Consider the following 14,453-nt stretch of genomic DNA (forward strand, 5'->3'; position numbering starts at 1 on the left):
GTTTGATGGATCACTGTAAAATAAAACTGTGATCTTAGCATGTGCTAACTTGGTTAAGCCAGTGAAGAAGTTGAAAAAATAGTTTTCTACTCTGCATCTATATGCATCTGTGCTTCCTATACAATTCTTTGGTTTTGGTCTTGCATAGCTAGAGTTAAGTACTCCAGTACCTTGAATAACCTCAGCATGTTTTTGTGGACGGTAATAAGTCGTCAAGTAGTTAAAATTACTGAGCAGACATTAGTTGATCTGGTTGAAATTAAGATACCGGCTTTTTGATATTGATTCTTTGATTACTTCCTTCGCTGACACAGCAGTAAAAGGTGCTGACAACAGGCAGGAGGTAGCACGCTTGTGTTGGCCTTGACAAGCTTGTGTCTGGATTCTGTCGATTCCTGGGTGTGTTAGTACCAGAGAAAAACAGACAAATTGGAAAGAGATTAGGGAATGCAGCAAATGTGGCTGGAGGGCTGCTATCTGTTTGTAACAGGGCTGAGCAACGGTTTAGGGCACCCAAACCATTATTTGGGAAGTACGAAGTGGAGGTGGTGGGAAGAGCGATGTTATTGGGCATAGCTGGAAATAGAAAGTTGAACTAAAAAGGAGTCAGATTAGGTTTGGAATCTAGAGAGTTTTTAATCCAAGAACTCCTTGTGGAATAATCTTAAACACAAAAAGTTTCGTTTGAAGGCATCTGGAAGGACTGAAGCAACTGCCTGAGTCCCAGCGGAGGGGGCACGTATGTAGGGAGGAAATTACACTTAGAGTGATATAGGAGAATGAGACAGTGAGTCTCGTATATTATTTCTCTAATTAAGAAATAATTTAAGAAGTAATTGTTTCACAAATTAGGGATAAACTCAGACTATTCTTTGCTGGTAGAAAGAAAACCAATCTCTCCTTGCTGTGTAGAAGGAGCTCTGAGAAAGTCCTGTGCTTTTTCAGAAGCAATATTAATTCTTTATCAAATCTGCTGTCCTGAAGACCTCTGCTTTCTCTAAATATTGTAGAACTTTTATTTCAGGAAATGCCAGAAAGCTTGTTTGTAGTTGATGGGAGGCTCAGAAAAAGAAATGCTGCAGACCTCTTACCCTGTATGTGTTAGAAGGCACTCTCGGGTAGTCTGTGAATTGTTAGACTTTTTGGAGGCATGGAAGGATGTGTTTTCCTGTCTGAACAAATCCCATTAAGTCCTATAAGGTGAAGAAATTGGGGAGCCAATTTTCCCTTTTTTAACTGTTGGTTTGGGTTTTTTTAGGAGAGCATTTAGCAGACCTGATAGTGAGGCCTTAGAGTGAGCGACTGGAGGGTGTGGAGTCTTATTACTGAGGTTTATGCCTAATGGTATAAGCTCCCCAGGGTTTAAAAACAGTTCTGTTTACGCCCTTTCTCCCCTGGCACCCTGACTCACTGCTGGGGCTGGGGCACACCTCATACCTCTGATCATCCCTCGGGAAGGCTCTCCCATGCCTGTGGGGCTTTGGGGCAGTGCCAGCGGGCGTAGAGGGGAGCGGAGCGGGACAGGCACCGCAGTGTGCTGGGAAGCTGGCCCTGGTACAATGCGTAACTTGGCCAGTGGTGTTTAATAGGCAGGTGGCAGCCTGTTTCAGATACCAGCATGATGGGTGGAGCAGTTCTTCATCTTGGATGCAATCATTTCCATGCTTTATATAATCCAAAGAATGAACCGGGAAGGTTTCTTTGCAGTGTGCAATTCTACCTTGTTACACATTACAGATTCCATCAAATACTCATAAACCAGCATGTTTCAACTTCAAATTAAGTGTTTAAAATACAAAAAATGTAACTGTTCAGCAGTCTTATGCCATCTCCAATCCTAATGACAAGAGCACCAAACTCTAAGATGCTTCCCTTTTGTGCAATACCTTCATATGGGCTTGTACACTGGTAGGTGGGATGTTACACGCATGGTGGGCAGTCCTCTCATCGGATGCGGGTTTGGCCTTTCGCATAGTGCTCGATATTCACCTTTGAAAACAACAAAATAAACCCGTGCTGCAGTGTGGTTTATCTGTGATTTAACTGTGTTTATGAAATGGATTTCTATTTGTACAGGAATAGAGGGTGCTCAGAATTTCATTGGAGTGTTTTAATTTATTTAAGTGTTAAAGATGAAGCAATGTCTAAAATTTACAACCCTTAAGTCTGTCATAACAAAGCTAAGCAGCCTTTGTTTTTTCTGCTGCAGTTCTGAACATGTTGATGTGAAATGCAGCTGGAGATGGCTATGCAAAGTGCAAAACACCCAATTCCTAGTTTTCACAGGCTTAAACTTTACACAAATGCTACTTTCTGTTCTTGAAGTCTACACCAGCAGACTTATTTAATAAATTAAGCTGCTATTTATGGGTTGTAAGTGAATGAAAACCAGTTATTCCTCCTTAAAATACCTTGCCATGGTCCCAGAGACCTTGGTGAAAGGCTAGTGGAAGCCCATGTGGCCTTTAGTAAAGGCCGTGCATTCTTAGAGGTATTCATCTACTTTGCTCCAGGCTGTTTGCAACTTTTTGTAATCCAGAGAGCTTGGAAATCCTGCAAGTGTTTACTGCTCTTTGCCTTATCTTTTGAGTCTTGGAAAATGAATGCCAAATTCACAACACGATCAAAATGTTTTGCTCTGTTAGAATTAAAGGTAATGTTGTGTTCAGTCTGTGGAGGAAAAAAAGCAAGTCTGAAAAAAAATTAACGAGTGGTTAAAATAGAGCTGTTAAAATGGCAACACACAGACAGCCTGTGTATAAATATAGGCTAGTTCCTCAGCAGTGCTCTTATATGGTAGATCTGTGTGAAGGAAAAATATCATCCTACTCTTAGTCTGTGCAAGCCTGAGTGTTGGTTGTTACGGTTTGGTGCCATATGTTTGGTAGTAGACAAGCCTACGTGTTACATGGAAACGATAATGACTGTCACCTTTTTTCTGTTGCAGGGACCTACCTTATCCGTGTGAGAGGGGAATCGCACAAGGACGCTGTGGATTTTCTGTCTGCACATGCTACTTGAGTATCTATCTTTTACTGACCCACGCAAAAAGAGACAAGAAGGGTCAGACAAAAATCACTGTCTTGACTCTTCTGCCTGAGAGCTGGCTGCATTTCATGACACTGGCTGGAGAACCTACCTGGACTGTTCAAAATGGAGCAGGTTGTGCTCTGATCACCAAAGCTTTCTGCGTGGACTACAAGCATCAAGTTGCCTTAAGTCAAGCCTGATTGTTGTAACTGTGCTGCTGATGCCACCCCAGGCTTCACTAGAGCTTTCCAAGGCAATAGTTTCTCATGGAGTCTGAGTATTTTCAACAGACATTTGAATGTTTTTTATTAAATCTGGTGTGGCTGTGAAAAGTGGCAGGGGTGAGCTTTTTCCTGTTAACTTCATGGTGAATTTTGAAGCCTCAGTTCCAAGCATAATCCGTGCCATGGCAGCAACCTACAGGCTTATGGTCACTTCGGTGAACTGCTACAGCAGTGTGGTAATAGACCAGCACTTTCAGCACACTGTGCACTACTGCACAGGGACTTGTCAAGTGTTTAAGCAAGGAGTTACGTGCATAGTTGCCCACCACAGTGTCTGTGCAGAGCTCAGTGTCCAAGATGCCAACCTAGACCATAAAATTCCAGCTCCTGAAAATGGACTTGCCTTGCCTGGAAATGAAGACTATCACCAAATCCTTCCAAATAATTTGAGAATCAAAAAGGGCTCTTCAGTGCAAGTCTCCAGCAGTTTAAAAGACATTACTGGTGAGGCGATAAACCTTGCCAGTGGTAAAATAAAGGAATTCTCCTTTGAAAAGCTCAAAAATTCTTCCAGTCATGTGGCCTACAGAAAGGGAAGGAAAGTTCGCTCAGAATCATTCAGCAGACGATCGTTTGATTTTGACTTCATTTATGGGCACTTCAGCAATGATGAGAACTGTCCTCCATGTGGCTTTTTGCAGAGTCCCTCACCTGTGGAGAAATGGCAGGAGAGCAGTGATGCTCCAGAAGTCAGCATGAATCCCATGGTTCCCTTTTCCACTCATTCCTTCTCTGAAGAAAACTTCATTACCCAGATTTTGGAAAAGCACAAGCTAGATGGTTCTTCTGGTGGAGATATTAAGGTGTGCTTAGACATCTTGCTCAAGTGCTCAGAGGATCTGAAAAAGTGCACAGACATAATAAAACATTGCATCAAAAAGAAGTCTGCAGGCAGTGTTAGTGGAGGCAACAGCAGTGATCCTCTGGCTAATTCAGAAATGATATATATGAATCTGATGAAAAGATTTTCGTCATACCTGAAAAAGCTACCCTTTGAGCTCAAGCCACCTGGACACAAGGAACCCAGTGACTTGACAGAACTACTTAACTGTTTTCATGGCTTGCAGCAAACTCCCTTTCCCCCGCTATTTGGAGATGAGCAGCCACCTAGATATGAAGATATTATTCAACTGCCATCCTCAAATGCAGTTCCTCTTGGACTACCTGGTGATCAGCGCGAGGTGACCAGCACCTCTCAGTCCATCCAAACAACTACTGTGAGCTTTACCTCAAACTCTCTTTACCGCGTCCCACAGGAGAACAGCGCAAGAGCTGTGAAAGACCCTTGTACTCTACCTCAGTTACCAGCCACGAGCCCTTCTGGCTGCACATCTTCCACAGAGGCTCTGTACATCGAGGAGGAGTCTGATGGGGAAAGAACGTTAGGGAAAACAGAGAAGGCAGAGCAGAAAGGGGGCTGGGATAGTGCAGAGCACAGCTACCAACTAGCTGGTAGTTCAGATCTAACTGCTGATGCTAAAGCAGAACGTGCCAGAGTGGGAGATGTTTCTGAGAAAATTACTCCTTTAAAACCAGTTTTGGAGCCTGTATTGGGTGGTTCCCAAGCTGATGTCTCCAAAGGAGAACAGATGAGCAGTAAGACGGACAGGGATGAGATAGACAAACTGCTGCTGGACTTGGAGTCTTTCTCACAGAAAATGGAGAGTACTTTGAGGGAACCCTCTCTAAAGAAGAGGGAACCTGCCTGTGTGCAGGCGCCTGGCTGGCAGGGTAGGCAGGTACTACCTCTGGCTCTTGAACCCAAAAGTAAACCTGTTGACCCCACTTCCCCTTTGTCAAAAATCATGGAAACCAATGGTCATAAAATGGAGGAGGAAGACAAAGCCCTTCTACTGCGTATCCTGGAAAGCATTGAGGACTTTGCCCAGGAGCTGGTGGAATTCCAGACAGGCAAGGGAAGCTTGTCCAAGGAGAGGGAAGTGATGCAGATTCTTCAGGAAACTTTAGCAACTCCTTCACAGCCTCTCCTTGCAGGACAAAAAAGCTATGCTGGGGCTGCCTCCAGAGACTCTGTTCCAGCTTCAATTCAGCAGGCTCCTGAAGTGGTTAAGGTAAGAACCAAACTTTGGATGGGATAGCAAGTAAAACAAACATGGGAAAATGGGGGCGGAGGGGGGAAATTACATCTGCTAAGTGATTCATTCTGCTTTGGATGCTGTAGTGTGGAATAACATGGTCAACCTGGCAGAAGTGTAGCATTTGTTTAAATACAAACAACAAAAAAAGGAAGCTAAAAAGCCTAAGCAAACAAAATATGCCCTGACAGGCAGTTTCACCTTTGAGCTTGTTCCTTTCCTACTGGTGCTCTTGTAGGCTGTTTGCTTGTGGTTGAAATGGATCCTTTGTAATAGAGAGTACAAACAGTATTTCAGCTAATGATTTTATTCCCCAGCATGGGTATTGGACTCTCTCACCAGTTCAGTGACAGCTCAGCGTTCCACCTCTTTCCCATCTCTGCGCAGACTGCAACAGCTTTTGTTGTTTTTTCATCACTAGTTACTAAAGAGGGAGGTCCTCCATGACCAGAGGAAACTAGCGGGGTTTGATTTTCTTTTCCCTGTTGCCAGAGCATGGAGTCACTGTGGAGTCTGCATTGCGTGTGTATCTCAAATGAGGAGCAGGTTTTCCGAGGAAAAAGGGTTTTAATGGGAGCCTGCTTTAGAGGGAAGCCAAGGCTGGGTGTCCAGCCCTCAGTGCTTTCATTTGATAACAAGCACCAAATTTTCAAGACAGCTTGGTGCCAGACTTCCAAGTGCACAAAAAGTGTAGAGAGGGCTTCACTTTCCAAAATCTACCTTTTGTGTAGGCACTTAAAAACTTTCCAGACTATAAGTGAACTTTCATAGCTCCTTCCAGTTGGAGCATGATGTGCATGTCTTCAAAACTGTCAATTTTCCTGAAAATACAGGTATTTGGTGCTATTCTGAAAGGGGGTGAGTGATGCCTGTCTGACTCTAAATGACAGTGCTGAGGTCTTTTTAGACTAGGATCTCCAAGTGTTTCTGATGTTTCTCTGGGCATTTTGCTTACAGAAAATGTTGAGCATCACCTTGTCTGATATCTCCAGCAAGTGAGAGTCTCTTTCCTCAAAGAGCGTAGAATTAAGCTCTCCCAAGCTCTTAAGTGATCTCTTATAGCTATTCTTGCCTTGTATATTAATTTACAAAATTTTTGACTTGTGAACTTCAAAAAAATGTTTGATAAAATATTACACAACTTGGTGGCAGTTTTTCTGTAATACTTGAAAATTGGATGCGTTTACGCTGTCAAGTAACTTATCAGCCTGGTCCCTTACCAGCTTCTGTTTCTCTAACCACCTACCTAGCCTGTGTGTTCCTTTGCTCCCAGTCTGCCTTCTGTGGATGTATGTGTATGTATATGTATGGATGTATGTGGATGTAACATGCATCCATACTACAAGAGCTCTTTTCTTGTGTGCAGCAGCACAACCCTTGCTCTGTGTAGATGCCTAGAACCAGAGATCATAAGAGAGAATAACTGTCTTGGGGACCCAGAGGAGCTGGAGAGGGCTTGGGCTGAGCCCAATGCAGATGCAGCCGGTCCCCTTCAGAGGGACTTAGCCCTCAGCAGGGTGGGCAGAAGCCATCTGAATGGCTGGCCCTACACTGACCCTGAGATTTGCTGTCATTTATAGTACAGATGTGGCCACAAGCTATGGACACAAGGCCTCTCTCCAGGTATAGCATCTAGGGAGTACATCCATATTCCTGGATAGCTCTGGATCTGGCTGGAGCTCCATGTTGATTCTGATTCAGTATTGCACGTATGTGCCTGAATGAATGATATGTGAAGTATTTGTTATCTTTTCTTAGGGCTCGTAAAACTGCTATCAAATAGTTATACGCGTGCACACAAAAACCCACAGATCTAACACCAGTGAAAATGCACTGCAGCTTTCACTTGTGAGGGTTGTGACGGTTTTAATATCCCTCAAATCTTAAGCAATGAAAAAAGAAAGAGAACCACTTCAGACCTGACTGCTGGCTCAGTTGGCCTATCTGTTGTTGAAATCTGTGCTAACTTATATTGGCAACAGACTTTTCCTTTATCATAAACTCAATTATAATTCTCCACAGAGATCAATAGAATAATTTCTTGCTTCTTCATTTTCAAAACCAAGATACTTCGGAACTAGGAAATGAATACTCAAGAAGTCCATCAATTTTACAGCGTACATAATGAACGCATCGTGCTTCTTGCAGGCAGGCCAGGAAGCATTGCATAGTTTTCGACTGTCCAACATTTCCCATTCTGAGATCCAGTTTTCCGTTGCTTATCTCCTAAACCTCCAGCTATTTGTTTTAAAATTTCCTGTTCTGTGTGCCTGTCTTAAGCTGACTTTTTTAATATGCTCTTTTTGAGATAAATAGTTCGGTGAAAGTGGCTCAGTTGCCTGTTAGAGGCTAGCAAAAACACATGTATATCTATATTTTGGTCTCTATATAGGAGGGTAATGGTAATAAGGAGTGAAGCCTGAGTGAACTGGCAGGTGTGAAGGAGATGAGGGAAACTAGAACCATTGAGTAGTGAAGAAGGTGGAGATGGGGCTGTTGGGATTCTCAGACCTGGTCTGTGGAAGTGCAGAGCGTATGGGGTTTTTTTGGAACGTAAAGGGTGCCGCTACCTTTTGAGTTAAATGTGGTCTTATGCAAAGTCCTTGTAGGAGTCAGTGGTGGATGATTTTGACCTTAACCTCTCTGTGCCCTTGGTCTACCACTTGTACAGGATGGCTGATTGGACAAAGTATTTAAATTCAGTCCATACTCGCAGAATACTTGGTGCTCTTGTGCAAGTACCTTAGAGAAGTCTGTAAGAAACTTGGTCCTCCTGTTTTCAGAATCAAAGCTGAGTAGTGCAGGGCTCTGCTCCAGGTTCTGCTAATGCATTTTATTTCAAGAGCTCTTGGATAAAGTTTGTGAATAATTTTGGGAGCAGATCCCAGAGCGAGGATTTGATACAAAGAGAGGCCTTTTTTTCTTCTTTTCTTTATGTCCTTCCTCTGTTGAGTATCTTTTCTCAAAAAGGTTACTTATTGTGTAGTGAGCTAGAAAGAGCAGTCCTGCTTCCCATTTCTCTCTCCCTCATGGTGCTACTTCCTATTGCATGGGTCTGACTCTTTCTTTACACTGACAATGATGCTTGTATACAAGATACACATTTTAGTTTGTTTTCTGCCAGATTAGTAAGTGGAATTGCTCACACTGGGGTCAGATGGGTGATAAAACTGTTTCTGGACAGGGACTGTGGATCTGGAAGCAGATTTTGCAGAGTTGATAGGTGGTTTCAGCCTGCCTTGTCAAACCTGACCGTGTTCTATCTCCGATAGCAGAGCCCCTGCGTCAAGCACCTAGAAGCTGTTCCCCGCTGACATGCGTTTCCTCTGGGCTGGCTCTAGGTAGCGTCTATCTCATCCTGCCTGGCCTCAGTGACCGATGGGGTGGGTGTTGCTGGGGCTCTCTGGGATGTTTCTAACTCGCTGTGCTCTGAAGCGTTGTCCTGAGGCTGCACGCTGTGCTTTTTTATATCCAAATGTCTATGCTTAAACAGCTGGCCCAAAGATGGCTCTGAGTGGGATTAAGACTCAATGAAAATCACATAAAATTAAGGTTGACCTGGCAACTTTGTAGCTCAGCACCTTCAAAATGTGGCTTCATAGTTCTGTATACTACTTTGTTTTGCAAATTTAATGATATGCTTATGAAGGACCTTGTATGAGGCGATTAACTGTAAAAAGTGGCTTCTATAGTGTCACAGTGACTTAACTTTGTTATTGAATAGTCAGATTTTCTCAAAATGCATCCAAAATATAATGTAAAACTTTTTCTGGAAAATCAGCTTTCATCTTGCATATATTACAAATTGTTTTGATCACATATTGATAATATCTGTTAGTTAAGCTATACACACCATCTGCGTTCTTTTCAAACGTCAATTATTCATTACTTCTAAAGCCAAACATTTAAAAAGGGCTTTTTTCTACCTGTTAGGCTGTCATTACCAGACTTTTCTGCTGGGGATTTTGTCCAGTTGACTTGGATCTGTTGATGTAAGATTCTCTTACTGTACATTTCTCATAGTACTGTATATTTCTGTTTTTATTTATACCCACTTTGCCTGTTTTGAGGATAGGAAGTACCATGCCAGGAACTACCATGCTAGGAACCTGCTATAATGCAAGCAATTGGAATTCAGGCACAGCAGGCCTTGCCTCCAGATTACTTGTGTTTTTACAGGCAATCACTGCAAAAAACCCCAAACTTCCAGGATCTTTTGCGACTGGTTAATTTGTGAATGAGAAGTATGTGGCTGTTTTGGATTTGTGGCTTGTTTGTTTGTTTTGGGTTGATTTGTTTGTTTGTTTTAAGTAGCAGCTAGTGGATGTTAGACCAGTCTGTCTCTTTCCTGCATAGATGTTGTAAAGCCCGCTGTAGCTGGTCTGGATGCAGCTTAGATAGGAGAGGTTCTTTGCACTCCATTCCCTCTGCAGTCTGTACAGGGGATGGCATTCTGCGAGCAGGGGGAGTTCAGTTGAAGATGGAGTACACACACTTGCCACAGGTGATTCAGATAAATCACTTTCTGACGTGCTGCTATACGAGATGTGCAGGACTCCCGGTAAAGTGGAGCCTTGTGGGCTCTTTAGGCATTGCCTTAATGCTTAGAAAAAATTGTCAGAGTAAGAAAAACCAAAACTTATTCCAAAACTGTTGTGTGTGGATCAGCGTAGCCTTTACACTGGCTGTTCCGGTTAAAACATTCCTGCCTGTCTCTTTCTTTTCTGGGGGGCTGATTTTCTCCTTCCCATCCTCATCCTACCATTCTGTTAGCTGTGGTATTCATTTGCAGGGCACGCGGCAGTGAGCTGATGGCATTGCAATAACCTTGTGATTCTTTGGCCTTGTAGTCATGAGCATACATCTGGACTTCTGAGCTTTCTCAGCTCCCAGGGTGCATAGTTCAGAAAGAACTGTAGTGACCTAAAGGGACAAAATTATGTTACATTTTGTTCAAATCCTTCATAAAGAACTGGATGCCGCAGCCCAGGTTGTGGGACCATGGCCTGATGATTGAGAAGCAACAGGAGAGAAAACAAACTTGAGCGTTATCAAGACGTTAAAGAAATTCCTTTGGTGAAAGCCAGCTGGGGGTCTCTCGTCTTTAGTAAGCAGCCTATTTAACTGCACAAGAGCAATCTATGATAAGAGCATCCTTTGGGGTGTGCTATTTCTGTGTGTGTCTGTAGTCCAGTCACATGTAGTGATGCTGTGTTTGAATTAACTTTGGCTCTTCTACAGTAAACCAAGAAAAGGACATCATGTCCAGTAAAAGCTTTCTGTCGGTGAGGCTTAGTGGGACCTTTTAATTTTGAATGCAGTATCTTAATAAAAGCATACCCTACTAACTAAAAATTGGACATTGTTCTGAGTTACTAAGCTTAGAAAATAAATTGGCTAGGACTTTCAGTCAAGCAGGGAAAGCAGGCTGTGGGACGAGGTTTTTGTTCATTTTGAGGGGTAAAACTGGATTTAGGCCTTTGTTCAGCACGGTTGTCATGATAGGAGAGGGAGACCACGCTTTTAATAGGCCTGGACAAAGTCTGAGCAAGAGTTTGATGTCCACTTGCTCAAGGTCATGCAGAGAAAGAGTAACTCTTTCCACTGAGAACTGCTTTGCCTTGTGAGAGTTACGGGAAAAGTGAATGAAAGGAATGCTGCATTTTGGTGTGCTTACCAAACTGTTTTTGTAAGAAGTGCTTTATAATGCCTGAGCTTACTATCCAAGATAATCCTTATGTGCTTGCTTGGCGTTAAAGAAACTAGATGGTTTGCTTTTTCCAAGAAAGAAGGAAAAATTGATGTTTTTTAAAAAATTACAGTCTTTGGTCTAGAGTGGGAACTAATGCTGATCTTCTGCTTCATCACCTCAGAAGCAGGGACCTCAAACCACTGGCATCACACATCTTGGCTGAGAGCGTGGGGTTGAACTCTGGCTGAGTCTGATGCAAGTTTGCACCTCAGGTTTCAGCACTGAAGCTCAGAAAGTAAGAACTATTGGGGAAGATGGTATATTTAGCCACTTCTGCAGTGCATCTAATTTTAGTGCTCTTGGTAGTGGTGGTGGGTGCTTCCTTTCCCATATTACCCCTGGCCTATTACAAGCCAAGGACAGATTGTCTGTCATGTAGCCAGCAGGGAAATAGATTCTGTTGTAGATCATGTTTCTCAATTAAAGTATTACAAGAAGGCAGAAGATCCTGGTGGTACTGAAAGATACTTTCAATATCGGTTTAAAAAGGCAGGTTTGGCTTCAAGCGTGAGATAAGATTTCTAGATGTTGTCCTTGTGAAGAGAGAGAAGACATAGCATGTTGAAGCCATTTGCCATTTTTTGCCTGTAAAAAAAACCCAAACCAAGAAAGCAGCATTGCTGGTCCTGCCGTGGTCTCCTCCAGCATCCCTGTGCCCCTTCTGGAAAGGGCAGCATCTGCTCAGGAGCTACCCAGGATGATGATCAAGGAGAGCTCTCTGCGGAGGGACCCAGACCTGGGAGGGGAGCTGGCTTTCCTGGCCAAGGGCTGTGACTTTGTTCTTCCGTCTCGGTTCAAGAGGAGGCTGAAGTCATTCCAGCAGGCCCAGGTTTGAGTGCTTGGTGTTTCTTTCTCTTTTTCTGTGGCTTTGTCTTTTTTATTGGATCGGAGAATCAAACTGTGTCCCCTCTAGGCGTGTCTATTTGCAGAAAGTTATTTGCAGCTAAATACCAGCAGGTTTAAAAATAAACCTTCCAGGCTTCGATTGCAGAGTTAAAGTGTCTTTGTAAACAAGGGGGAAAAATTAACAGCAAGGGCAGTGACTTAATAATAGGGAGAGGTAGTGTAAGACTAATAAATATTTTCTGTGGTGTTTTTGTGATTAAAAAGCTGTATTTTTGTATGTGATCTCCTGGAGTGTCTTGTTGCATGTGGAACAACCACATCATTCTGCTGTATTTGGTGGGTTGTGCTCTCTACTGTACAAATCTGTGTGGAGACCAGCCAACCTGACTTTGCCATTTGTGGTTTTACCATCGCAAGGCGCCGCTTTATGCGGTTTTCTACTGTCTGTGGGCAGTGGCTGAAGGAGATCATAGAGTCATTTAGGTTGGAAAAGACCCTGAAGATAATGGAGATGTAGCCAAAGGAATGGAAATTATACCACGGCTGTATTTCTTGGTAAATCCCAGCTGCTGAACAAATGGCAAAAGATTGGAGTAATTTATACTAGGACACTGAATGGGCACGGAAACACCCCGGATTTACAGGGGATTGCAATATGCTGAAATCAGCCCATCTTAACCTTCATCTGTATTTAAATAACCAGTGACCCAGTGAGGAAGTTAAAAAGTTGAAATTGAACAGTGCAGCTGTTTCCGAAGAAACAGCTATTAAAACTGCTCCAGGCTTCATTGCAGCACATCTTGTTTTCGTGATTTCTGGTGACAGGTTAAAGTACGTATGTGAGGTTAATCCCTGGAACGTGTTTTTTCACTCCCTAGAGGGGAACTGCATGAAGTAATAATGTGTAGTAATAGCTTGGGCGGGGACCACGAGCAATGTGGAAGAGTCTTTAAAGAATCATGCAGCGCAGCTGAGCTCATTCTGCAGCGTTAGTCCGATCACCTAAGGACATCACCAGGGTCTGGTTTCCAGGGTGAGAGAAGATCTCCTCATAGACCAGCTGGAAAAATGGTCAAGCCTTTGGTACAGGAGCCCTCTGCCTGGGCTGAAGGAGGAGCAGCGATCTTCACTGCTAAGTGTGGTGATTGTGTTGATTTTTGCTATACCCTGTGGCTTGGATGTGTTAGTGTGAGATGAACCAAAAGTCGAGGCTATTGGGCTCGCTAAGTACAGAAAAAGTGCTAGCAGGAGGAAAGGTAATAAGGTGGTGATAGGGAGCAGAGAGATAAGGTATATGTGGTTTGTGAAACATGTATTAGATGTTGGCCAGGAAGACAAAGGAGGAGGAGGTTTTTTGTAAAACCCGTATCTCTCTTGAGCTGGTAATTCCAGTTCTCATGCTTATGTTTTGCAGGACTATGAATGGAAGGATCAGAGAGCCTCCCATAGCAGTGTTGGTAGGGAGGTCTCTAAACCAACATCTCACTTGTAGGGAGACTATTCCTAATGCTAGGTCACATCAGCACTGGCTTTTTGAGTCTTGAAAATCCCTCAAGGATAGGGTTTCCCCCCACTCTCTTCAGTGACCTCCTGCAGACTGTACTACCCTCAGTTACATTCATTCTCCAGCCTGACCCCCCTCCCAAGCTGCAGTTTATGGCGGTTGCCCATTTTACACCATATATCACTATGGAGTTTGGCTCCATCATCCCTGACCTGTGCTTCTGACTCCTTAGCTTCCTCTTTGCCTGGCCAAACCGTTTGTCAAAGCCCCTCCACCCGAGGTTCTGCCTTTGTCATACCTCCCTGCCCCCTAGGTAAGTGTCATCTGCAGATCAGGAGGGATGGGAGATGTTTTCATTTTTGTTTTGGGGTGCTTGGACTTTGTTTCTGCTGGCAAGTTTATGATTTATAGAAGAAAAGATTCTATGCAGAAATGCATTTGCTCATAGCCTCTCTTGTTTGTGCTGTTGAACCTTTACTGTTCCTACTGCCCGTAGGGATGGGTAAGAAATGCAGCAGAAAGATACAATGATGGGAAAGGGCTTCAGGGCAGGAAAGGAAGAGCAAGTCTCAGGCAATAGATACAAATCAGTGCTGGTGAAGTGATGTTCTCTGAGGATGGCTTGTGTCCAGTTACCATCAGACTTCAGCAAGACAGGAACTGTAAAAAATGGAAGGAGACATTAAGTCAGAACTGTGGACTGTGAAAAAACAGGCTGAGTCACTGTGCCCTAGAAAAGAAGATTACAGAATCCCATTTGGAAAAAACCCCAAGAAACTGGTAAATTTATTATTGAGGATCCTGCTGGAGATTGGAGCCGGGAAGGAGTACAAAGTGTTTGAGCGTGGGCTGTGACACTGCTTCCTTCTGTGGAGTTTTCTGCTGGGACTGGCAGGCCCCTGCGAGACGGGCCTGGGTGGCAGAGCTTCAGTCTCTGTGCT

At 43.6% G+C, this 14,453-nt stretch overlaps 1 protein-coding gene across 1 annotated transcript in view; it reads left to right on the plus strand.

Moving 5' to 3' along the window:
• The first annotated feature begins 3,394 nt into the window (after positions 1–3,394).
• LOC104533988 (serine/threonine-protein phosphatase 2A regulatory subunit B'' subunit alpha-like) overlaps positions 3,395–14,453 on the plus strand; it is a 38,468-nt gene continuing 27,409 nt past the window's right edge. Inside the window, exon 1 of the mRNA XM_010178672.1 lies at positions 3,395–5,386. Coding sequence (XP_010176974.1) covers positions 3,395–5,386 — 1,992 coding nt within the window. The remainder of the gene's footprint in view (positions 5,387–14,453) is intronic.

This window comes from Mesitornis unicolor, unplaced genomic scaffold (genome assembly GCF_000695765.1).
Source record: "Mesitornis unicolor isolate BGI_N332 unplaced genomic scaffold, ASM69576v1 scaffold19732, whole genome shotgun sequence".
Taxonomy (NCBI): Eukaryota; Metazoa; Chordata; class Aves; order Mesitornithiformes; family Mesitornithidae; genus Mesitornis; species Mesitornis unicolor.